This window comes from Montipora foliosa, chromosome 6 (assembly GCF_036669935.1).
Source record: "Montipora foliosa isolate CH-2021 chromosome 6, ASM3666993v2, whole genome shotgun sequence".
Classification (NCBI taxonomy): domain Eukaryota; kingdom Metazoa; phylum Cnidaria; class Anthozoa; order Scleractinia; family Acroporidae; genus Montipora; species Montipora foliosa.
In genome coordinates, this window is record NC_090874.1 from 47590163 (window position 1) to 47617169 (window position 27007).

At 36.7% G+C, this 27007-nt stretch overlaps 1 protein-coding gene and 1 long non-coding RNA gene across 8 annotated transcripts in view; one reads left to right on the forward strand and one right to left on the reverse strand.

The window, feature by feature from the left end:
• LOC138007525 (uncharacterized) overlaps window positions 1-14412 on the reverse strand; it is a 17380-nt gene extending 2968 nt beyond the window's left edge. Inside the window, exons 1-3 of the long non-coding RNA XR_011124058.1 lie at window positions 14275-14412; window positions 11872-11943; window positions 10338-10413 (exon numbers count right to left, since the gene is read on the reverse strand). This is a non-coding gene — a long non-coding RNA (uncharacterized lncRNA). The remainder of the gene's footprint in view (window positions 1-10337; window positions 10414-11871; window positions 11944-14274) is intronic.
• LOC138007524 (transcription factor 12-like) overlaps window positions 1-27007 on the forward strand; it is a 37453-nt gene that overhangs the window by 1223 nt on the left and 9223 nt on the right. For 2 of the 7 annotated variants that reach the window (XM_068854490.1, XM_068854489.1), the window contains exons 4-16: window positions 31-154; window positions 3211-3242; window positions 5138-5195; window positions 13884-13930; window positions 15804-15906; window positions 17745-17857; window positions 17974-18036; window positions 22116-22269; window positions 22732-22802; window positions 23144-23243; window positions 25118-25206; window positions 25700-25906; window positions 26421-26538. In XM_068854490.1, coding sequence (XP_068710591.1) covers window positions 31-154; window positions 3211-3242; window positions 5138-5195; window positions 13884-13930; window positions 15804-15906; window positions 17745-17857; window positions 17974-18036; window positions 22116-22269; window positions 22732-22802; window positions 23144-23243; window positions 25118-25206; window positions 25700-25906; window positions 26421-26538 — 1279 coding nt within the window. Of the gene's footprint in view, window positions 1-30; window positions 155-3210; window positions 3243-5137; window positions 5196-13883; window positions 13931-15107; window positions 15266-15571; window positions 15626-15803; window positions 15907-17744; window positions 17858-17973; window positions 18037-22115; window positions 22270-22731; window positions 22803-23143; window positions 23244-25117; window positions 25207-25699; window positions 25907-26420; window positions 26539-27007 lie in introns of those variants that run through there. The other 5 variants (XM_068854492.1, XM_068854491.1, XM_068854494.1 and 2 more) reach the window with 3 other exon arrangements.

A 27007-nucleotide genomic window follows, 5' to 3' on the forward strand; every position in this document is an offset into this window, starting at 1 on the left:
TTTGTCTTCGTTATTTTTTGTTCTTTTTAGGGATACCACACGGATGGCCATAGTGTCTATACCACGATCGATGATGTTGATAGCGATTTTATTACCCGAAAAGGATCTACCTTCGCCAACTCCTATCTCGGTTCCAATGCTCTTGGAACTTTAGGTAAGGTGATCGCCTAAAATCGGGGCCGAAATTTTGGCGACATTTAAAATGCAAAATTACTGTTTAGCACTTAATGCTTCAGAGATAAGGTTATACCTTTCCAGCAGTGTTGTTGTTTTATCGTAGCCTTCACTTCACAGGCGTACCTCGTTGCCTTTTTTTTTTTTTTTTATGTTGTTCTCAAGATCAAAGCTCTTTTGATCTATATATATTAAAGGACTGATGCATGCTTCTTTATATATAGTTTTCGTAAACTCTTTCGAGGGACGCCAAAGGCGAACAAGATGAAAGCAATTTCACCTTTTTTATGGATTCTGTTTTGGAAAATGATAGGTCTGTTTTCGCTGTTAATGACAACTTTCTACGCATGACGAGACCATTTTTCTGCGGCGAAAAAATATTTTTCGCATGATAGATTTTGTCACAGTTGGGAAGATTTATGTTCCCTGTAAAACAACTTCTGGGAGATTTAGATTTCCCCCTTAATTTTCGATGGGCTTTGATATCTTAACGCGCTATGCTTGGTAAAGGAAATAACCATATTTTATGTTAGTTCGTTTTAATTATGTGGTTGTTGAAAAGCTAATCGATATCTGGGCTTTCCATCTTGGTGTTTTTTTCTCGACATGTCTTTTTATATAGCGTTGAACTAAACTTTCCCTGAAAATGCGCGAGTAAACAGAATATTCCTCACCAATTCCGTTGAAAAAAATCTTCGTTTATTCTTTGTCTTGAAGAACAGATATGGTGATGTCAACAAGCATGCTGATTTTATCATTAAAGCCCCACCCTCAGAGCTGTGTTTTATAACTTTCCACAAGCTGAATATGTTCTTAAGTCCTTAATCCCAATTTTTGTTTTTTTCCTGTAATTCCGCCGCAAACACATGTTTGCAGTATATCACATGGTCGATTTCATACCATGTATGTATGCAGAATATGTATGTACGTAACTTCACTTATTCACCTATTCATGCTCGATCGGTTTAACATTACTTCTTGAACGTTTAGTGGCCATTACAAGTTAGTATCTTCAATTCTGTTTCAAAAGCAGATGAATTTTTTGTTGCTCCAGGTGGAGTTACAACTTTATTAAAATGTTTTTATTAAATTAAATGTGAAGTTAACGTTGTAAAGTCTTAATTGCGTGCTAAATGGAACAAGTTGTCTTGCAGCTTTTCGTAGACTTTCTTAAACCTGATGCGAGTTTGAAAATAGAACCATTTATTTACATTTTGATAAAATCTGCATCATGATCTTCAAGTGATCAAACAGCAAGCATTTTAGAGTAAACAGTACATTGAACCAGGCCCCCTTAAAAGAGACATTAGTTAAACACAGATTTTCCAGCTTTCTTCTTACAATAATTTTAAGTTTTTTCTGTTATCATTGAAAAGTATATAAAAAAAAAATAACATATTACATGCTGGTATGAATTGTTGTGAACCAAATCTATATTCAACTGATCTTCAAAGGAGCAATGTAAATGAGAGTTTGTTGAAAATGCAAAAAGAGTTGGTCATTTAATTCCTTATGCAATTTATTTCTTTTCCTTCTGTTTAAAAACAGTAGAACAGGTCAAGGAAGTAAAAAAGATATCCCCTAAACTTAGGAAAATAATAATCCTGTTTAGTTTTCACAGTTACAATAATAATGAAATGCTGTGACAACTAAATTTCCCAGATCATTGCTCACTCAGGTAAAATATCTGTTAATCACTCAATGAAGAACCAATTAATTTAACTCATTTACCGGCCTAAACCAGCTGTACTTAGTATTTTACTCTGGCTAACGCCAGAGTATAAACTTTACTCTGTCTAATGCAAGATGATTTTACTCGTCAATGGGGAACCCCCCAGGAGTCAGTGGGTTAAGGTTCTCTGATTATGTCCATTAAGTTGAACATAGTTACTTATCTAAGATTTTCAAAGTACAACTCCCTTGGTTAATGTAAAGTATACATGCTTGTAAGATACGCGAGAAAAGGGTTCTGTTTTGCACAGCCATCTGTTATTCTACATTGATTGCAATAGAATAATGACTGTAAATGATCTAAGAAGGAACTACTAATATTCTTGGGGTGTTTGCAATAGTGATTCACAAGGCCTCATTTCGAATAGTTGCTCACACCACCTGACTGGTTTTGCAAACCAATGTTGTTGAGTAATGAGTAATTGATTGAAACAGGACACAAAATACAGTGAAAAGAAAAATTCCTGAAGACTTCAGTTTTATAACATTATTTACCCTAGCTTTTTGTTACAGCGTGATGACTGTGAGCAAAGAAATTTGGTTGTATTAACTGAGTTGCGCGTCATGCTTGTGTCAGTTTGTCAAGCAATGTAATAGCCAATCAGGAACGCCCATTTTGGGAAATGAACCAATCATATTACGAGAAAGTTATAGACAACGCTTGCTCTTTTCTTTGTGTCATTTTGGTCACGCTCTGAAACAAAACTTTTTTTGGCATTGAATTCTGTGGTAAAACAAATCGAAAGTGGTTCAGCGTTGTCTGTACTCTTATCGACAATGATATTTGTCATCACAGTGGTCAAAATTTGTTGTGGACTTACTCGGCTGCACCTAGCGAGTCCACAACATTTTGACCACTATGATGACGAATATCGTTGTCGGTAAGAGTACAGACAACGCTGAACCACTTTCAATTTGTTAAATTGATTTTGCTTGGTTACCAACAATTCTGATTGAACATTGTATTTGTCATTATTTCATAACACCCAAAACTTTGGTTCAATTTTTTGACATCACAAATATTTTGAAAAACCAAACGAATTTCAAACTAGATCACAATTTTCTATAAATAGTGAACAACAACAAACAGGTGTCAGACCACTCTCTGAAAAGTATGGTACATGCACACAGTCTTTAGAAGATGAAGGAAGTGTAACCATGGTTACGTGGCCTGTTTTGAATGTTGCTAAAACTGAAGCCTGGATTTCTGACTTCAAAACTGAGAGATCTTTAAGTATAAAAAAGTTGCTAGGGTGTACTGTAAAATTGTATTAATGGCAACTGACAACTGAGTTTGATTCACAGGTTACAGAGATTCGGGATTATCAGGAGGCCAGGTGGGTTTTATTATGGCTTGAGTATTGTCATTTTGCCATCAGCTGTCTTTCTGACTTACATGGGTTCAGTTAGAATGGGGTCTTTATTTGAGTAGGCAGCAGGATAGTTCCACTTAAAAGTGGCCCAGGTTATATACTTTGTCATATTAATATTTTGTTCCTTACCACTGCAAAAGTTTTTTTCTGCATACTCAAGTTTCCCATCATTGAAAAGACCAGTATGTAATTTGTCTTGATTTTTTGTCATCTAAATTCTAACGGATTTGCGTTCAGTGTGATAAACTTGAGTCTTCAACGACTTAATTATTATAATTTTGGACAGAACTCCTTGAAAGGTGAAACACTGAAAATGAAAACCCTTGTATCACATCTTTCTCTTCAAAGCCCAAGGGAATGATTGACACAATATTCCCAAGTACCCTGTGTGTCATTGTGGCACTTTAAATCCAATCTACATGTTTTGGACGCAAAAAGTCTGCTTTGTTACTGTCTTTAAAACCTCTGTTTTTCTCGTCATCAGTATAGTCCATGAACTTACCATACGAAATGGTTGAGATTTACCTGTACCTATCTCAAACTATTGTGGAAGCATTCACTTGATCAAAAGATGAAACAAAAAAAAAAAACATTCAGACTTCATTTTCCTTATTTTGAAAATAGTTGGTGAAAAGCCATACCAATGGCCTGTTTTTGAGCATTTCAAGAAAAGTGTTGTTTAAACTTCTATTTTAATATTTGATGGAAAAGGAAGCTAGGCTATTGTTATTCCCAGGAATAGTCCAGCAGAGATTGGGTGCATTGCTTTTTTTTTGTGCAGTTGTACTGTCAATTCAACTGGATAATTAAATGCTTTCTTCCAAAAAAAAATTCATCACTTCTGTCATGTCTGGAGCCTAAATTTATACTTCTGAAGGAGCAGTGGGATTTATTCAGTGTAAAATGACCTTTAGATGTTACTGATGACACAGCTTTTACAAATCATGCAAATTACTGAATTTCTTGTGTGTCTGTTGAATCTCTTTAGCCGAAGGACTCAGAGAATTTTCTTAGCCTTGTGCAAAATAACCAGAGACTGAAGGGAATAATTTGTCTGATGTGACAGACAGGAACAAAGTTATTCTGCATCCATACAGCCCTTTCTTTTCTTTTTCTCTTCCTTTGTTTTTTCTTCTTACACTTGAATGAAAACCTCTAAAAGTCATTCGTAGTTGTGTCAGAAAGCTCATTAGGAACATTGGATGATACAATTTAAAGATGATGCTCTTCAAGTACAAGGTTGTTTTTATAATTCTTGCTGCAAGATTTTGTAGATTTTAGCTTTGTCCTTTACTTGTATTATTGGCCCTTCTTTACTTGGTGACTTTGGTGAAGAAAAGCACCAATTTTAATGAGATCGCATACATATTGAAAGCTTCTTTAAATAGAGGGCTTTAAATGTTCATTTGATAGAAATGCACATTGGCTTTAGATTAGGCAGGTACAAAAGTGGGACCAGATCAACTCAGATAGCTCACCTTGGATTGCCGTAAAAAACAATAAGGCCTCGAGAAATTACCCTAGCCCTTATCTATAAGCTAACCGTGGTGAAATTGCTGCAAACGTTGAATAGTACTGGCTTACAAAACCATTTTTCGTTCGATACGAGGTGAGCAATCCAAGTTGATCCGATCCTACGCTATTACCTACCACTTAAGATTCCTTACCCAGGTATAAGGCATTGAATCCTCTCAAAGAGAACTATCCAAAGACTGAGTTGTGTTGACACTGTAGAGGTTACAGTAGTTGTATCTGCTTAATATATGGTTAATTTGGCATTACATTTTTTTCACTTCTAGCATTTGTGCTTTAGCAAAGATAAACATTATGTTGATTATGATTATTCTGTTTATTTTCAGGCTGGTCTTCCTCCTCCACTGCAGAGTTCTCATGATGTTTCTTTATCAAGTCCAGACTGTAAGTTGCTAGATTATTGTTTATCCTTTGAATATGGTGCCTTTTTGCCTTTTGCCTTTACTTCAAACTATTGGTTTTTACTTCAAACTATTGGTTTGAGAAATGATCGTGCTTGATTTTAGTTGTATCTAATTTAGCTTTATGTTTATCGAATTATTGAATTTATTTATTTATTTGTTTTTATAAGTATTTAGTACACAGCTTCAATGTAAATAAGTGGCAACTTTTTGAATTCTGTGTATAATAAAGTTATTATTATTATTATTTATGCCTACTCAGCAAAACTTACACAAACGTCTTAGAGGAAATCTGAGAGAGCATGGCAGTTAGACTTGGGTTAAATTTTTGTCAGGCGAATAAAAGTTAAGCAACTCAAATAAGAAATGAAAATCAGCCCGGATATTCTGTAACATTACTGAATGTCAGATCTAGAATTGCCATAGTCTTTAAAAGAATAAAAATCTCCAGGTAATTCATTGCCAGTTGGCAAAGTATGTAACTGTTTCAAAGTGCCTCAAAACCCTACCTGGTTTGGGATGTGTGTACACATAGCTCTTTCTTTTTAGTTAATAACTGTTGGTGGGGTTGTGAAAAGAATCAAGACTTAAAACTGTGAGATGTGTTAAGTTTTATTGAACCAGGTTTTAAAAATCCTTGAATTTTCTGAACTGTTAGAATTCCTCATTCATGCAGGGTTAAAAGGTCTATACATAGCTGTGTTGAAATAGAAAGAGGGGCAATACTAAACCACAAAACAGCAAACAGCGAAACACGGAAATAGTGAAACGAAACACTAAAACACCATGTATGACCCCACCATACATTGAATACTAACCGACAAAGGTTGGATTTGAGATGAAATATTGTTTTAGGCCTAATTAGGCCTAACATTTTACTGCTCCTAAGTCATTGAGATTAAGATAAGGATTCAGATTATGACTGAGATTAGGAGCAATAAACTTTTAGGCCTAATTAGGCCTAAAACGATGTTTAATCTCAAATCCAACTTTTGTCGGTTAGTATTCAATGTATGGCGGAGTCATACATGGTGTTTCGCTGTTTAGTAATGTCCCAGAAAGAGTGCATTTCTGCTAAGTATGCACAAAGAAGTTTATTTCACTCCCTCATCTCTTTTGAACCTTTTCTGATGTTTGTCAGTTGCGAAGATTCCTGTTTTAGGAAACGTGTAGTGGAAAAAAGCTGGTTTGTTATGATTTCCCAGCCATTAGAGCATTTTTCATCAAGGAGCTGCAGATGTTGGAAGTGTGTTCGCTTAACACCTAACTGGCAAAATTTTGAACTTTGACTTTTATCCGAAGGCTGTTTATTTTGACTGTAAGTTTTGGATTTCATGGTCCGACATTACTCACCTTCAAAACTGACTGATTAGACGACATCAGAGGGTTGGATCTAGAGAAAATGACGTCATTTACTTGCTAGTAGCTTAAAAGTTAAAAAGTCTGAAAGCCCGAAACTCCCGTGCTGCATATTAATTCAGCCGCGTACACACGCATTGCATTCTTAAACTAGTGAGTCTTTGACGTCATTTTCTCCTCAATCCAGCTCTCAAGATTTTAAAGTTAGTAATGGCGGACCAATAAATAAGAAAATTCCACTTAAAATAAGCAGGTGTCTTTTTAAAATCAGAACTTAAAACTTGGGTCAGTTAGTGTTTAGTTAACATAGTTTTGAAATCCAAAGAAAAAAAGGAATTGTTTTTTTGGTCGTAGTACCACTTTAAAAAGATGCAGTTGTTAAGATTTGGCTTATAATTGCACCAGGGAGAGTTCACAGAAACATTTAAAAAACCTTTGATTTTGTACATTATGACCTTTTATACATGTATATTAATTGTTCTCTAATATTTCGTGACCCTTTCAAGTAAATTCTTGTCCCAGAAGAAACTTCTTTACGACATTACTTCAGGACAGGTCTTTGATAACCTGATGTCAACATTACTTTTGTTCAAGATTTGTCCTAAGAACATTCTTATGGTATGGGTGTACTGTCACTGCAGCAGGCACAAAAATGTTTTCTCCAGAGTGGCTTTTAGGGTGTTGTTGGTTTTTAGTCTTTAAGGTGAAGAAAACTTTGCCCTGTAAAGCAGGGACGTACTCTGTACGTGCAAGTTTGGTAAAGAGAAAAGACCAATTACATGTACAGGGCTGACTTCTGAGAATTTCTTTTGGAACTATGCTTTTCATTATGAGTGAAAGAAATTTATGGGTTAGTGGTTTTGTTTGAATGACTATTAATTTTATGCGGTAACCTTCTTGTTATTGTTTAGCAATTCAAAGTATTTTTGAAAGGTTATTTATATTTAGTTCAGATTGAATGGTTTTCTACTGAGAAGAGATTACAAGAACTAGCATGCATACATCTGTCTTCTCTGGTTGATAGGAAAATGATTTTGGTGAATCATAACTTGCTTTAGTAAACAGTCATTAGCAGTATGAGTTGCAAGAGATCAATGATTAATTTGTTTCACTTAAAAATTTTAGTGTAATAATGGGTTTTTGACCATGAAGGTATTGTTTAATTATTTTTAGTTGCTGGTCGGTTTGCAAAGAATATCTTTTAAGGGAAGGTTGATTGAAATTCAACATAAGTGTCTAAGTTAAGTAAAATTTTCAAGCAAAAAGTTTTTTAGTATTTGTATAGCACAACTTTGTTTTAATTACCGGTAATCAAGATTTTAAAATTTTAAGGGGATAGTAATTTTAATTATTGAAATTGGTTTTTATGAACAGTGATATCATTAACTTATGGTTTTGTGGTGTGAAAAGTGATGATCTGAACAAATCTGTTCTGCTTTGCAATTTATTCAATAACAATTCTCTTGAAAGCTGCAGCGAGAAATGTCTTAGAGAAAATTAATTTCTTAAGATCCTTAGTATGAAAATGGACGAACAGAAATTAGGACTAAAATGGTTAAAGTAGTTTTTTTCAAAATTTCTAATAGTAAATTATTGTGTTTAAATGAAACCTTTGTCTTAAATAAGAGCAAATGATTTTTCTGGGCTTATATCTAAGTTTTGAGTGCTAGACGTTTCATGTCACATTGACTCTTTCATCCTTCTTTTCTTTCCGTGGTGATACATGTAGTAAAGTTAACCATAAGATTTTGAAAATATTTACTCTGTATGAAAGAAAGTTCACATCAATCTCTGTCATCCATATTCAACTAATATGAAGATTTCTCTATTGTGAGATTGGTTAAACTTGTGTTGATCAATCTGTGCAACTTTTGGTGAACTTTGATTTGTTTACCTGACTACATGTGGCTTCCTGTTGCCATTTTTTTCTTTATGGTTAATTGAAAAATGCCACCATACAGAGGAGATTATTGTTTTTGGCACAGGCCTGTCAGCATTGCACTGTTCTATCTCTTTCACATGTTAAGCATTGATTTTTGTCTAATAATTTTTGCAGATCTCCTGAAGTCCATCATTTTAAGTCCCCAAGTCTTGAGGTCTCAAAAATTTACCCCAAAAAATCTTGCAATTTGGGTCTCAAATAGTGAGATTTGCAAAAATGATTTAAAACAAAGGAATCTCAATGCTAACAATGCCTAGAAGTGTCCAAACTGCCCTTTCAGCATTAATTCACACAAATTTGATGTCTTCAGAGGATCGCTCCCTTCATTCTGTGCCCTGGGTGCCAGAAATTTATTATTTTTGTTTGGAGGAGGCAAATTCCACAGTGAGGCTGTGGCCACAATGCGTAAAGCACCAAGAGGAAATTAGTAATTTAGTTTTGGTTTTTCAGAGATATGTTATTGTCAACAGGCCTCTGGAGCCAGGGTATTTGTTACACCATATTGAACACATGAACAAAGCCTTCCCAGGGTACTTCACGCTCTAATTAGACATCAGATTGAGGTTTTTTTGGCTCGGCCCAGATTCCCAGTGACAAGAAACAGTGCAAATACTGCATTTTATATATATATAACTTCAGGTGCATTTCACACTGATAAATCCAGAATAGTGCTCAACAATAATGAAGCGGTCTTTTAACCCTTTCACCCCCGTGGGGTTCCCCATTGACGAGTAAAATTGTCTGGGGTTAGACAGAGTAAAATCTATAAGTGGCACTCTTGGGAGTGAAAGGGTTAAATAAGGGTTTTCCTAATCAATATTGTTTCGTAGACCATCAAACCATCGATCCACTCATCAGTTAACTAGAGCGTGAATATAAAGAAGGTGATTGAATCAACAAAATGGCTAGTCAGTTCATTTGTTGATTCGGTCACCTTCTTTATATTACCACCGAGGAAAGAAACATTATAATCCACGCCAAAAACTCCATCCTAATCCACAAGCACATACCCTGGCAAAAGAAAGGTATATATATATATATATATATATATAGAGAGAGAGAGAGAGAGAGAGAGAGAGAGAGAGAGTGAGAGAGAGAGAGAGATACGTAGACTTGAACAAGGTCAAAAACATTTATTTGCTACTCGGAGAATCCTACTTTGTTCCAGATTCTTACGGCTTTCCGTCGCACCTAGATGTAGGGAAAGGCCACAGATAGCCCTGTGTTATTTGGAGTGGTCAGTTTTAATCTCCCTAACCACTCCAAAAAACACCAATAGCTTAGCTCCTACTCTACTATAAAAACTAGACGTAACACACAATTCCTCTATTTGCTCTGACGAAGGGCTAACACTTGAAATGTCAGCTTTTAGAATCTCTGTACGGTGGACAAGTTACATTATCAACTCCATTGATAAAACCAAATTTTTGTATACTTTGTAAAAGGTTTGTCAAGATTTTTGGAAATGGCATGACTATTCCGGGGGTGAGGGGTAGGGTGTGGGAGGCAGGGGTTAAGAGTACCATAGCTGAAACAACTTGAACCTTTTAAAAAATGCCAACATTAGGCCTTGTCATTATCTAAAGCATAGTGTTTAGGTCTAACATTAGCATTTTTGTAAAGGTTTGGGTTGTTTCAGGTATAGTTCCCTTCATCCCCTACCCCTCGTCCCCTACTCCTCACCACCTACCCCCTAAGAATGGGTCACATGCTGAGTTTGTTGGGGCATAGTTATTTAATACCTAATTGTTTGTGATTCTGAAAACGTTGTGTTAAAGCAACCTTATTCATCTAACATCGTGAGAACTTATGTAGACAACTTACTGTAGAAGCATGCCATATACTTGTTTATCCCTAATGAACTGTTTTGCAGTACACTTCTTTATCTGTTCAACATCACCTGTTTGAATATAAAGCAAACTTTGAATCTTAATCCATGTATGTGTATTACTCACTTTCTTGTCTTATTACTTCCTTTGCCAATGTGCGCAATGATGAAATGATTTGCGAAGAGGTTTTGCTTGATTTCCTCTAATGTACAGTCTGAAGTTCTGGTCTAGTAAAGGGGTTTTATAAAATCATCCATAATGTAAAATAAAAAATTATAGTAATTTTCTCATGCAATGATTTTTCTTGTAGTTTTTCCAAAGGCATACAATTAGGGATAAAAGTTAACCTAATATTTAAAACTATAAGGCTTTTGAGGTCTTGTGGGAGGCTAAATCATAAATGGCAAGTGCAGTATTAGAGAGCATGAGTTCTTCATAGCAAATTAAGAGACACAAGAAAACACAGAAGAAAGCAAGCCTGAAAGCCTTGTCCAAAATGTTTTTGTTCAGTTTGAGGATTTTTAAAAGAAATAAGAATTTAGTATTAACATGCCAGAGAAGGCAGTGCAATGAAAATGACTTTATCAACCAGTGGAGTATGGGTTATGCTCATTTTAAATGCTGGGCCCTGTTTCTCGAAAGTCCTGATAACTTTTTCCGGACTCCAAAATCCATTTATGATTAACTGCCTGCCCCTTGTTTTTATACATGTAAACAGTCTTTTAACATGTTTTGAAGATAACAAAAAGCAAAATGATAATGAAGTTTTGTTGATTAAAATTTCTCCGTTCATAACACATTGACCCCTGGGAGTGAGACTTAACAGAGACACTGTCTAACGCCAAATGATTGTACTCATAGACTGGGAGTGTCCTATGGCCTTTGAGGTGTCAGTGGGTTTTAAACAGTCAAAAACTGCGTCCCTTAGATTATTAGATTATTATTTTGTTTTGAAGGGAATTGTACCCTTCAAAAGGCATCTGTTTTATAGATTTTGTAGACCATTGATGGGACAGTGATTAAATACACGTATGTGCATAGGCTTCAGAAGTGGGTGAATTTTTTGACTTCTCTCAATCTGTTTTATCAAGATTTTAATTGGTAGGTGTTATTGCAGTATTTAATGCACAGTTTGTCAAGGAATGCAGAAGGGCATAGGAAATGCTCAGCCTGTGAACAGACTGGCATAAATTATTGGAGAGTTGGACACTTTCAAAGAAGCCAACGTTACAGGGAAGAGGAGTAACCCAAGAAACTGGGAATGGGTAAAAAGATATTTTAATGGGCATGACATGCGAATTAATTTGATGAGGAGCCATAATAAAATACTGTGGTCAGACATTCTCTTCTGGGCAATTTAAGGCTAATACCCAAATCTTGATCGTGCCATGGTTACCCTTGACCCTTTAAGGCCTGAGGGGGCCCCCGTTAGACAAAGTAAAATTGTCTGGCGTTAGACAGAGTAAAATCTATAAGTGACCACTGACTGGGACAGCAAACCTTAGATCGGTTGAAAGCTAAATGCATACCTGTATATGGAGTACAGTTGTTAATCTTAAATCTTCGAGGTATGGAACCACAACCTACTCTTGGAGGATTCACTGCAAGGTAATTTTAGTGTGTTCATGGGTGAAGGGCATACTAGCTAGTGGTACATTCAGCACTTGATGAATGCTGGTCCAAATAATGCAAACAGTATTAGAAAAAAACCTATATTTTAGGAAATACCATGATTTGTTCTTGAGGATTGTAAGAGTTTAGTTGATTATGATAATTGATGATGATAATGTTGATGGGTCTGTGAGGCCTGTTGCAAAGCCAGTAGGAAGGATAAGATTTGGCATCTGTAAGAAAACAGACAACTAACTAACTGAGCTTTTTTGCAAGAGGACATGAAAGAGGTACAGAAATTTCTATCTACCTGGATTTCTCCCTTGCGTGTTGTAAAGAGTGATGAATTGTTAGGATTTTCATAGAAATGAGTTGTACAAATGTGATAATCAAGGGCAACGCACTTAAACATGGCAGCACAGTTTTCAGCAAAGTTGTTTTCACATGAGGTTTTCACTAAGTCCTTATGAGTTACCCTAGGACAGTCAACACATCATGACCATTGTGATACAATGTGGTTTGGTAATGGATTTATATAGCACATATCACATACAGTATCGTGGCAGTTTACAGTTCTCTGAGAGATAGACTACTAACATCGGGGGGTCTCCTTCCTGTACAGTTTAGTGTTAAAACAGCTGAGATTTGGAGGTGCAAAATACAATTATTATATTCAGGGGTTTGCAGAAAGGCTTCAAGGGTGTTGCTAACATTGCTGATGATCTAATTATCCATGGAAATGATGAGGAAAACATGATAAGAAGCTCATTGTGGTAATGGCCAGCCACAAATGTGGGTGCCCATGATGCAAGACAGATCATCTTATGTGCATCGCTTCAAATGCCATCTATTGAATGACTTGTTCCGTATGTGAAACAGGGAGGGAACTAGAAAGATGTGTTGAAACCAACTGCACGCCATTCCAATCTTCTTAACCACTTTTCTCACAACATGACCACACATGGCCTATCAAATTATACCAAGGTCGAAAGGCACAAAAATCTCAAACAAAAATTATTCAACTTGGCATTCTAATCCCCTTTGGAATCAACGAGTGCCGTTCATTCAACTAATTTATTCATGGATTCATGTTACTATGGTTCCCTCAAGAGGTTCCTTCTGCAGGTACAGGAGCACAGATTACGTAAAAAAAAAAGAAAAGAAAGACAGAAAACAAAGCAACTCCAAATAAAGACTAGTCCCAAGTGACCAAAAATACAATGCTTTCCGGTACATGCAGAAAGACCCCCTCAAGATTAGTGTCACCATTATAAACTAAGATATATGGTATTTAAAAAAGCCAGTTTTCAGCGCTTAATTTTCTAACAGCTTGCTGTATAATTTATGTTGTGCAACACACAGTGCTAAACAAAGTGGAGAGAGCTACAAGTGCCCAAAATCTAATTGTAACCTCAACTGATCAGAACAGTCCACAGAGCATCACAAGTCATTAACATAACTTTTTTAAACAGGATTTATGCAACATCTTTGTCATAAGATTGTTGAAAAGGAATGTTAAAGAAAATGTACACCAACAAACAAGATCTTTGCTTTTGGACATGCCTTTGCTCTGAGTCTCAACTAAGAAGTATTATTGGTATTATCTCAGACAACTAATTTTGCTGTGTTAAGGCTAATAATTTAGGCCTTGTATATAAAAAGTAAACATAAATTTATTCATTTCCGGTTAGACCATGTATAAAATTGACAAAAGTCAGTTTAATAGCATAAAGAAAATAGACTAAAAGAGGCCACCAGTTGATAATTTATGAAGCACGATTTCATTTAAATTGAGGACAACTGGCCACCTCATGAGTGGTCAGAGAAGGCAAGCCAATCAATGTTGTTATTACCTGTGGGCCACACTAGTGATAGAGAGATAAATGTGGGGAGTGGGTTATGTCACTGACAGATTTTTGTTATTTTTTAGGGAGAGGAAGGAAGTACAAGTCAAGCAAAAATAACAGCTCGATCTCTGTAAGTGAAGGTCTTTCAGACTTGTGAAAATCAAACCAGAAGTTGGCTTGTTTTCATTTACAGAGGTCCCTTGGAAGATTAAATTAATTAATAAAGGTGTAAGCTGAAAAGTTCTTTTGCTTTTTGTGAGGTACATTTGAAAGAGTAAGCAGAGGTGTATTTCAAAACATACAGCGTCATTTTAATACTGTAGAAATTCATTCAAGAATTTCATCTTACACAAAATGTGTTTAGCTGCATGTATCATAGATCTCTGTTCAAACGAGCTTACTACTTCATTGGTACATATCTGAAAATGCTTCTATGTGTATCTTGTGTTAGGGGTTATATCTGTAAATTCTCACCTGGATTTCTCACAGAAACTTGGTTAGAATACCCATTCTCCCCTGAATCTCCCCACTGAACTTAATGGTAAAAATTGGTCACCAAAATGTCACAAGCATGATCCAAACTCTTATTTGTAACACATCCCATGAGCTGCCTTTCGTGACTGATCTCCAGTGATAAAGAGAGTCTTTGAAGGTGAAACCAACTAAATCCCGAGGGAGCAGAGACCAGTATTTTGAGTTGTTACTGACATATATGTTGTGCATTTTTTAAATGGTTACACATTCATGCACTGGCAAATTGAATAAACTGGGTTGAACTTGTTGCTGGAAATGTCACCAACAATTTCATATTTGTACTGCCCTGCGAGGATATATTTTAAACAACATCAATTAATTTGTTTGGCAAAGATACTCCAGACTGGCAGATCAAAGTTATAGAGAATTCATTGTCATGACTGATACTGCTGATGGATTAAAAACATGCAGCTAAGAAAATCCCATCTTCAGTACAAGCGGCATTTTTAAAATACACATTGGTTTCATTTACATAATCTGGGAGAATTGCTTGTTTTCTTTAAGGAAATCAACAGCTGTGAAGTCTGAAAAGTGTAACAGCTGTTTTAGTGTAAAGGAAATGCATCTAAATTCCTTTCCTGACTGAAGAAATTGTGGTTTCTATCACCAGGATAAAATTACAAGTGAATAGGCTTAAGTCTGCAAAATGTCACTGTCACCTTGTGTCACATGATAGCTTAATTATAACTTGAGTGAGTGTGATTGGTAAAAACCATGAGAAAGATCATTGTTTGTATGAAAGTATCACCTTTCAGTAATTAGATTACTGCCCTAATGTTACCTGCATGAGGCACTGTTAGGGAGCAGATAAAATAAGCCAGACAATACTTGGCTTGTTATATAGTGCACTGATTTTTTAAAAGGTTTTTCCATGTGGAGACATCCATATCCTCATCAAAGGCCCTTACTTCCCTATCATGCAAGGGGAAAGGTATTATTTATATCTCTGAGTACATTTGAGGCATTTCTTTTGAGTAGTGTTGTTTGAATATTGGGTTTATTTACACGGATGTCACATCACTTTGACTTCAAGATGTGTCCTCAGAGATGAAACAGAAGGTTTTAAATTCTACCTGCATCATTTCTCTCAGCCAAGATTGTGAGCCTAAGTCAGTCATAACAGGATGTAGATAAGCCCTGTGAAGATTTCAGAACTTCCAAGAGCTCTTAAAAGCGGTTTCTTGATCCCATATGCTGAGTAACTTGAAACAACTGTTACTCCACTGTGACCCCCTGTGAAAAGACAATTTACATGTGCTTTTCCTCTGCAGTTATCATTCACAATATTAAAGTAAATATATAAGAGGATAAGTTTTAGGGAGGCGCTCTGACAACTTAACTTTTAAAGTGTCTCTTTCCTAATTTGCCTCTTGATCGCGGTTATCTTTCGGCGTGGTTTGGCATCCAAAATGCATCCTTGTCATTCTTTTGACTGCAGCTAAAATTAAGCACTGTTTTTTTAATTTCAGGTCTATTCGCCTGGTGCTGATGACATCATGCATCCTGGGGATGCTCTGACTCAATCTCATTACTCTCCAAAAGGAGGAATCTATGCGGATACATACTACATGGGTAAGAAGGGATTATATCACTTGGTACCTCTTAGAACATACATCTTGTGCTTGTCTTGTGTTCTTGATGGCCATCTTGGATGAAGCTGTCTTTATAGATTCACAATGTAGCTTTTGCTTCTTGCAGTGTTTTGAACTCAATTTGAACTCTATCTTTGCTTTTCGTACTGGCTTAAAGTATTATCAACAACAGCAATATAGCAAATAAAACCTTTGCTATATAGCTCTTTGTTTTGAGATGTCTGTTGTATATTGTTAGCTATGTACAAAGTAAACCCCTTAGAGTTAAATGCTACATGTAATTTGAAGGCGATGGTAATGACCACACTAGCTGTCAAAGAAATCTCCAGCAACCATAAACAAATGAGCCAACAATTAGCCAAGAGCTAGTAAATATATTGTAGCAATAAATTCTGAACTTTTTTGAAAGAAAATCATGGATTATCCCAATTTGTTAGCTTGGAAGATCCACGTTTATTTGATAATTGCAAATTTATCGAAGGCCTGCAGTGGTTTAAATACAATCATGATTAGTTTTTCATTGTAGGCTGTTGGTATAGTGTAATGAAGGCTGTTTTATGCATTTGGCTTCTTAAAGCATTTCAGTTGTGGTTTCCAGCTGAAGCAACATTCTGTCATCAACTGTTTAAGTCTTAAGTTCTGTCATGCCATTAGTTTTGCTTGCTCGATTTATGTCCAAAATGCTCTCTTTTTGCATTGAAGGCCTCCTTACCTGTGCACGTATTTCATTCGTGGCCAAATTTGTGTCAATGGTGTAATAATTATTATTATTAGTCAAGTGGTTTGTACTGCTGAATATTTTTGTTTCAAAAAAGGTTTTAAGTATAATGTACAATGTACTTGATTCAGTGAGGTGTCAGTTCTGTTTGGTACAAATGCCTAGCTTTTCATTTCTGTGTTGTTGTTGTTGTAGATTAATTTTACTCACATCTGGCTTATAGATTATCATTGCACCAGATGAGAAAGATAAACATCCATACACATCTTGAGCTAAAGATGATCTAGCTGTTCTATTTTGTTTGATCTGCTTTTCAGTTTTATAAGTCATATCACTGGAATGCAAACAGCTTCATATCTGACCATATATTATTTTATTTCAAGCAAAATTTAATGCCCAGAAGCATTAATTTTCACTATAATCATGTTTGGAACCATAAACTGCATATTTGACCCAACTTCCTGTTATCATTTCAAAGAATTTTTTCTGTTGTTAGAGTCTTTAACAGCTGATGCTGAGTTGTCGATCCCAGCTTTGGTGTTGTATTATATAAAGCCCCTATTTGTTTGCCAAGCAGTTAAACAACTTGAGTTTTCTTGTTTGCCATAAATTTAGTTTTTTGCTTCTTGCAAGATTGCACTTCTATTTGTTTTTTTTTTCATTGCAATCTTAAAAATAATGTTTGAGTGTACTGTATTCAAAGAAACTCCATGCATGGCATAAAATAAAAATGCTAACATGTGTTTTCATCATTGATTAAGTTATCCTAGTAGTGGCTTCTTAAAAAGTGATAACAATTACTTGACATGTAGTCATTGCCTACCTGCCCTTTTGAGGTGTCATGCACTTAAAATTTCTCTGAGCTGGGAGATTGACCTTAAGCTAGAGAAAGCTGATAAGTAGGGTTAGTTGTTATGGGCCAGGAATGACCAGGCTCTTAAGAGGACTTAAACACATCACTCAGTCCTTAGTTCTCTTGAAATGGGTGGTAATTCTGGCAGCTCTGCTGCACTTCCTTCTCTAAGTCATGCTGAGAACACTTCATTTTATAATGTTTAAATAATATTTTGACATAAATGCGATCATGTTGTCATCAATAGATCATGGTTCGCCTGATCCATGGGGGCACTCAGGTCAGCTTAGCACAGGATCTTATTCAGGATCGGCAGGATCATATAGCAACAGCTATACCATGCACCCCAGAGATGGAATGGTAAGTTACCCACAGCCCCATGCAATGTCATTTCAGTCTGCTTTTGCAATTTCCAGTTTTGAGGGTGGGAAGGTTTGTTTTTGTGACAAAGGGATTTTGTTTATTTTTTGTTCTAGAGCGATGTTCGTGGCATACCTGTTTCAGCCTTAGCAAAGGGCCCTGCTATTCATCAACCTAGGGTGGGCACTGTTTATGGTGTTACATGTATTTACATTGTACAGTCAACAATGGTATTGTTGCAATTCCCTATGTGGATGTGTAGCTTGCCCTTTGCTTTATAATAGATAACAAACTTGCAATCATAAAGGAATCTTGCTGGGGAATTTTTGTTCCATAACATGCATTGTCTTCAACAGGAATGTTTGCTTGCGCAAATTAGTTTTTTTGTCTCTAGTGCAATGAGATATTTTTATCCTAGTTTTCTTCAAGGGCATCATTTTCTACCATACAATGCATTTTCAGTGAATGGATAGACTGCGAGCAGTCCCTTCATAAATCAGTTGAGCAACCCACTTTTCTGAGGCAGCCTTGCTTTGTCACATAAATGATAAAAAGATTGCGGGAGGCTTGGGAGAGGAGAGAGAATGGACTGCACCCTTTTCTGTAAACAAGGTGTTCAGAATTTCCTGTTGCTGGTGCAAGGAAATTCGGATTGGTCCATTGACAGTGCACCGCTGTCATATTTTTTTGACGAGTTAATTACTTCTTGTCAGATTGTGCTTCGATTGTAAGTGACGAGTAGCATGGTCACCGTACCCGTTCCTGGAACATACCTTAAAATTGTGAAATTGTGTTTATTTGGATGAAAATCACAAATTTTGGCTTACTTCGCACCCAGACTCTCATATCTTTAAGTGTTGGGAAAATATTAAAGTTTGGTCTGTTTGACTGAATTTTTTATTTACCTGCGATCCCTTGTGGGCATGGTTATTCAAACAGATAGTCAATTTTGAGGTAAATAAAAAGTGAAAAGAGAAAGCTTTCACTACATGGCAGCCTTCTCAAAATATTTTTGGGGAGCAGGTCATAAGGAAAGTGGAGACGGTTTGGTGCTAAAGGCACCCAAGCGAGTGTCCAAAGGACGCAAGCTTCTGGGGGCATGCTACCCTGGGGAATTTTTTAAATTTAGACACTCACAGATGCAATTTAGTGCAATCTGTGGGATTTAAAGTGACAAAATTTCACATATGGAATTGACACTTGCATGGGTCCGGAGTCTGATAAGAAATACTGGAATGTTAGTTAAATAAACATATTTATGTGCGCAACGCAACTTTACGTTCGAGCTAAAAATGTGTTGTGTCTGACATTTTCTGACTGGAAGGAGACGGTCAACCTTTCTGAGGAAGCAGCTAATTGAGCCGTTGACCGGCCGGTTTTGGGAAGGCTGCATGGAGGCTAGCATCTCCTTGTTTAGTTCTGGTGATACCCTAAACACTGGCTTTTTACTCCACTGTACAAGTTGAGGTCAAAGCAGATGTCTCTCAATTTCCTGACCTTTTGGACTTCCCAATAACATCCATACTAGAAGGAAAGGTTACCAAGCCTTGTGAAGCTTACAGAAATCATGGCTTCTTTGCAAAGAAGATTGTGATGTTCCTAACACGCTTTTACTGGCACTCAAGACTTGGTTCAATATGTACCAGCATGTTGAAAAAACGTAGCGACTCAGTCAAAGGCTAATTATTTTCGTAATCCTGAAAGCTACAATGACGAAACTGTGGAAATAGTTAGCGGAACTTGTGAGCACCCAGAAAATGCTTGGTTGGAACCCACTTATACCTTGGTTGGATCAGGAGCAACATTGAAAGAAGTGATCTTGAAAAATATTATGATGTGATTACATAACAGAAAAAGTGCAGTGATCGACTATTTTTAAGAGTGAGTTCTCCATTTGTAGTGGATCCTTAAGACTGGTTTTTCTGTATGTTAAGGAGCACGAGGTATGAGCATTTAGTTGAGATGGTTTTGAACCCACAGGTAGCAATTGAAGACTTGTTTCAAACAATAATCTAGTGAGAGCCAGAATTCCAGAACACAGCGTTACAGTAAGGAAACTACTGAATTTTGAATCTTTTTAATGTGTTTTATTAAACTTGACCAGCTGAAATCTGGCTCAAATGAAAAATGAAAAATGGTTTTGAAGACTTTCAATTTGAAAATTATGTCATTGCATTTCCTATTTTTCTATCCATTTCCTTTGTTTTCTCAAGAAAAGAAAGTTGTTTACCCTTCTTACATGTTATATGCTAATCAGCAAGGACAACTTAGCCAAAATATGGCTTTATTGAAGATGTTAAATTATCTTGAATAAATCAGGGAATGTTTCTAGGTCACCCCCAGTTGGGAGTGGTGATTGCTACTCATCAGTACGATATGCGGCAGGTATAAAGCACAGGTCACAGGTCATTGTTTAACCAATACAGAAAGTATCCTAGACATTAGTAATTTTTTGCTGTTTTCAAGACAACGCTGTTGTAACTTTTGACAGATTCCCCCCTCTCTTAAGTAATAAGATTGATATCCTCAGGCAAATTGCTCTTAAAAACAAACAGCTGGAAGCGTTTAACAAGAAATGGAAGAATTTCATCTTAAAGGTTTTTTTTTTTTCCACTTTCAGTTAAATTTATATATATATATATATATTTCCATCCTCTCTTTTCGTGTTTTATCGTTAAATCGTAAGTTCAATCAGTAAACTCTATTGTGACACACTTTTGTATCTTAGTTTTACACTTTACTAGTATACTGCTTTGCTGTATGTATAGGTGTGACTACACTCTTTTTACCGGGCTTCTTTGGAGTGTCACACATTAAATTCAAAAGTTTTCTTTCCGAATAGTTCATTGAATTCAACATGTGCATAAATATTCCCATGCTGTTACTGTAGTTATTTTGAGTATTGATTTACATTAGCAATGAAAAGGCGGAATTATCTGGCACTTTCACTATTTAGATTAGCAGATTGGTGGTGAATCGGAATGTGTCGGTTAGAGAAAAGGGTGCAGTCCCTTCTTTCTCTCCTCTTCCCAAGCCTGGCTCTGTCTTTTTATTCGGTGGCGTAACAAAACACGACTGCCTAAGAAAAGCGGGCCGCTCAACTGATTTATGAAGGGACTGCTCGCAGTCTAGTGAATGGAAGAAGTTGAAGTTGTTATCAGGTATTTTTGTCACCATAAAGTCAGCAAGCAAATTCTGTAGCCATTCACACAGTTTCCAGTGTCCAAGTGACATCTTATTGAAAAACTTTGCGTACAAAGAAGATCTTTCCCAGGATTATAGTACAATCATGAAAATTATATCCAGATTAAAAAAAAAAGGAGAGTCTAAAACTAATTCCAACCAAGTTATCCAACCAAGTTATCCAGTGATCACTTTCAACCATCAAATGTTGCAAGTTGACATTCCCACGGAAGTAGCTTCTAATGCACAAAACACTACTGCAAGGGGCTAACTGATATTGACCAGGCAGTGGTTATTTAACATTGATTGCTTCACTGCCCTTATTACTAACATTATTTTCATTAGTTCATATCCTTGTGCATAAGGGAATAACAGCTGTCTTGCTAGGTTCATTCTATTAAAATGCTAATACATGGTTCAGTTCATTGCTTGTTGGTGCCCTTTACAATTTGATGTGCTAATTTGCTGACGTAAGCTTTGACGTCTCCTGGACACAAAGTGTAGAAAAGGGATGGAGTTAAACATCCCCTAATTACACTGTAACTTGGGACATCCATGGAATGCACCTTCACAGTGTGCATTCCCATGGATGTATTTCCAACACGATTCTTAAAAGGACACTGTTAGGAAAGAAGGAATTTTGCAAAGCTCTTGTGTTCTGAAGGGGACATACTGAATGTAGATGTAGCAGTCAGGATCAAGGTTTAGCATGTTTTTAGAGCAGGTGTACGAACAACTTAAAGTTTTCCTGTGGGAGGTGATGTTGAGGTTTAAACTTCAAACAATTGGTGATCTCAACAGAAGATAATTGTGTAGTTTTACAGACAGTGCAGTCAGTATACTCAAGACATGGCTGGGAAACGAGAGAACTTTCTGGGGGAAAGACAGCCATATCACTTAATTGGGAATTTGAATTATCAAACTTAGTAATCCTTTGGTGTTGGGAGCCATGGTCGTGGTAAGAGCTTTGCAAAGTTAAACAGTAGCAGTTTAAGTAAAATTTATTATCCTTATTCGTACTTTTAAGAATTACCTTCCAAGCTTGATTAATAACACATGTTTGTATAATCTGTAGGGATACCACCATCTGGCCCACAGTGAGCCTATGGAGAGACTTTCAGCGCTTCCTCCAATGACTTCCTTTAGACAATCAGGAATGCATCATGGGCAGTCATCCCCTTATCTTCATTCTTCTGTGTCACCTCCCCTGAATGGAAGTGATCCAATGGGTAAAAAAGAAAATTCAAATTGTCACTAACTTGTCAGTAAAGTTGCTTCATGGTTCAGGTACAGCCGTTAAGTGCACATGATTGTACTGTACTGGTTGCTATATTGTTGGGTCTGTCTTTGGTTTTAAATGTAAATTCTAATAAAATGAATACATATGGGTTGGCAATGGAAGTTTCTAGAAGGAGATAAGGAAAAATGGATACCAAGCTTGACCTATGTTTGGTATATCAATGCTTTGACTACACATTGGTGCTTTAGATGAAAATTTCCATGTTCTTGTATGTTGAAATATTTCTTAAAGGGTTGTATGATTCAAAATGCAAGACTGTATAGAAATTAGTTTGAAATTTTGAAACTGGTCCATCAAAATTGCCAAATTGATATTAGATAGAGGATGGTGAGAAAATTACTAGTTCTTTTGATTGGTTTGATAATTAACTTCGTGTTTTATTTCTTTGCAGCTGCCCACAGTTCCAGGGCACCAGCATCTGGCTCTCAGACTGGAGACACATTAGGAAAGGCTTTAGCATCGGTAAGGTTTGGCTTGGGTCCTTGTCAAGGACGTGACATCGGAGCTACAGCTGTAGAGTCAGTTCAGGCTGTACTATTAAATACTGTAAAAGTAAGACCTTTTTGATCTCACTGTCCTAAAGAAAAATGTTTGGATGAGAAAGGTACATTGTTCATTTTATTATCCAATTGATATATAACAGACCAGACTTGTTGTCCAAGATACCCTGGGGTAAGAACTTTCTCATGGATTATGCCCAGTTGTGCATTAAGGGTATCATCATGAATAAACTTAGCCTCAGTATGGTAAGAGGCCATACACCCAAAAGACTGACAGTACTCTCAATCATTTTGCCATTGCAGATTTACCCAACAGACAATGGTGGATCATACTCATCCAATCCAACAACACCAGTTGCATCACCTCCTCCATTGGCAAGTGTTGGTGAAAGACCCTTGTCAGGTAAGAAGCTAATGCATTCATTTTCTGGCAATGGGAAACAGCAGTTACATGTACTTATCATAAGACAATGAATGTCCTTTAATCTAGCTTATTTCTCTCATATTAGTACTTGCTGAACTACTTTGTCGGACAGGCAAGAAATGAGCTAGACTCAAATAGGTTTTATTAAGTTTGTGGAAACAGCAAATCTCAGTGTTTTAAGTCTTCTCTTAATTTGAAACTGAACCATTGTAACATTTAAAGTCAGTTAACTTTAATCCCTTAGGCCTTAATGCCATCCCCACCTTTAGCTGTTTGCCACTTAGAACTGGTACCCAACACCTATGGCAATGACTGAGGGAGAAACTTTTGATTCAAGAACTTTTCTAGGTCTTTGAGAACAGGCTATTTTTTCTGTAAAATCGATTTTGCATTTTCAAAATACTATCTATTTAAGTGGAAAAGCCAGGTTAAAGGTCATTTTTGCATAATTATGTTCCAGTGGCAGAGAAAGGTCATATCATAGCTAATTTCTTCATTTCTTAATTACGCGGGATGCTGTAGGCAACACATGTTAAAGATTTGGACGAATTCCATTTCATTGTAGTCATAAATCAACTTGGTTTTCTTTTATGTGATTTCATTGGCTCCTGTCCAACTTGGAATCATTTGCAAGATCAGGACACAGAAGTGCTGATCAAGCACTATACTCTCACAATGTTTATGAAAGAAGTTCGTTCACTTGTCAAATAGTGAACAGTGATTGAATTCTTGGATTTATTAAATCTGTTGAACCGTGGATACTTGCATAGAGTGTGCTTCTAACTTGGTACCTGTTTATTGCCATCGATCGAACCAATGAGTTTGTCAATTGAAGCAATGAGTTCACCATTGGAACCAACGAGTTCAGCAGCTTGTTACAGTTGTAAGATATCAAATGCACACAGCCTTGTTTTACCCCTGTCCGTATGGCAAATTCCTCTGTCAGATTGTTTCCACAGATGAGTCTTGCACTGTAGTCACTATAAAGCATTTTGATGATAGACACAAACTTATCTGGGATGCCATAATATCCAAGGATTCTCCAAAGTGTTGGGTGGTTAACACAATCAAAGGCCTTGGTAAAGTCAGTAAAGTTGGCATATACTGTGGCTGACCACTCATTGCACTTTTCTACAATCTGCCGAAGAGTGAAAATTTGGTCGGCACAACCTCTGCCTTTCCTGAACCCTGCTTGTTCCTTCCGAAGAAGAGGGTCAACTGTTGCTGTGAGCCTGTTAAGGACTACTTGGCTAAGGACTTTGTATGAAACCGATAGTAACATTATCCCCCTCCAGTTATAACAATTGGTCCGATCCCCCTTCTTGGGTAGCTGGACAATAAGGCCGGTTTTCCATGCTAGAGGTACCTCTTCCGATTCCCAGATGTCACGTAGAATGTTGGTGAGCAGTATTGGTATAATTTGCTCATTAGCCTTCAGCATTTCTGCGCATATTTGGTCCATGCCTGGGGCTTTCCCGTTCTTTAATGCCTTTATTGCTTTCTTAACTTTATCAACACTAGGTGGATCTGTATCTATTTCGAGTAATTCTGGCGATGGTTGTATGATTGCCTCTGTCTCAGGATCATCTCTGTTCAACACTCTTTCAAAGTGTTTCTTCCAGCATCTCAGCTTGTCCTCATCTTTGGAGATCATGTCCCCTTGTTGATCTTTCACCTTGCGTAAAAATGCATAAAAATGATTATCATTGCTTTTTTCTGATCTTACTGGATGATTAAAGCAAACACAATAATATACCAACCCATAATTAATACATTTTTTTTTTTGAATTTTCCCATCCAGTGTTTTCAGTCACAATGTTAATCATAAAAGAAAATTATTTTTACTGTTTCAGCTGGGTCAGGAGCTTCAGGACATTCTGCAAGCTGGGGAAGGGCAAACCAACCAACCTCACCCCCATATGAGAGCCACTTACACTCTCTGGTAAGCAGCAGATTCATTGTCCTGCTTCATTATTTCTAAAGTAGAATATTCTGTGAATGTAGGTTATAATCTTCTGAGACTACAGTTTGATTTGGTAAGACACCAGTCATTGGCCTTGATTGTGGAAATGAATCCCAGTGATAGCTAACGGTCATTACACTTTAGGTACGTTTGAGCTTTTCTTGAGAACGTTCCCGATAGTTTTGATTTTAGCTAATTGGAGACATAAGGGAAACAAAAATAAGTCAAGTCTTGATTTATAAGGGGAAAAGCAGAGTACCAAAAACGTCAAAGCAATAAAGAAAATTAAGATCACTTCAACCTACATGTTATTTTTATGATACGTAGTCCCATCATACTCAAAACTCACTGGTTGAAATCTTACAACTGTGCCAATCCTTTTGCTGTTGTTCATTATTGTAGCAATAAGAAGCCACAGAAACGTTTACATGTAAGTTTCATGTGTATGCATTTTTGTCTGCTTTCATAACAGCAAAGCCGAATGGAGGAACGACTTGATGATGCTATTCACGTTCTTCGCACCCATGCAGAGGGCAGTCTCCCTCCTGGAATGTCACCTGTTGTGGCTGGTAGTTTACTGAGTGCAGCAGCGGCAGCGAATGCTGGGGTTCCAGCTGTTGGTTATTCCACTTCTGTAGGGAGCAGTGTTCCATCAGTTGTACAACCTGTGGATCAAATGGTAAACCTTTTTTGTTATCAAGCACTTTGAGGGAAGGTTCTAAAGAAACTGGTTAAATTTTCCTCTGATTACAAGGAATTAACTCTAGAATCAACCGGGGATTAATTAGCCTGTTGACCGAACTCAGTTCAAATGAGTGAACTCTAACTGGATTAACTGTGTATTACATTCAATAAAAATTTTCTTAAAAAGGTAGAAAATGCTCTTGCTTGTTGGTTGATCATCAACATTTAGTAAAAAATTAAGGAAGTTGAAATGGTGTGTGGAAGATAAGGTTGAGCCATGTTTAAACGCAAGCAAAGCTACCAATATTGAATAAATGTCAAGGGCTGCTAACTGTGGAATAGTAAAGACCTTGGAGGATTGTCCAACATACTCAGAACACTCTACAGGGAGTGTCATTCGCAAAAAAACAGCTTTGCATTTGTGAAGGCATTAGAACTTCAACCTAGGCACTGAAACAAAAGTAAAAGACTTCTTTTTTTGTTTTTGTTTGGCATTTTGCTTTCTACAGAGTAGTACGCATAGTGGAATGGAAGAAGACCATGGTATGGCTTCTCCCAGTTCTTTATCTACTCGAGGAGCAGGGGCACAGATGTCTCCAAGTAACTCAGAGACCAGTGAATCAAGATGTATGTATTTACTTTATTTACCATCAGGAATAGGCTGTTTGTCTATCAGTACAAGAGTCCTTCAACAGACAGTCTCAGATTCGGTCATAAATGATATGATTATAGCTCCAAGACATTGTTGACGATGTTGTCGACCACTTTGGCTGGATGTATTATGCAGTATAGTGCTCTGGATTTCATAATGTACCCTTCCCCTTGATTTAGTCACAAAGAGATGTAATAAACATGTGGCTTTGTTTGCAGCATGTGGAGCTCTCTTTTTTAATTTATGGCCTTCTGGCTCATACGAGGTGAAAGGACAGGGTGCAGCTCTTGAACTTGTTAAATGGCTGCTGGTTACAAAAGGCGTTCCTCGGGGATCCGTCCTTGGACCCCTTTTTTTCAACATTGTTATGAATGATCTCTTTAACTTATGGAAAGAGTATGGATTATTGCGATTTTCATAATTCTGTGGAATTCATCTTCAAGC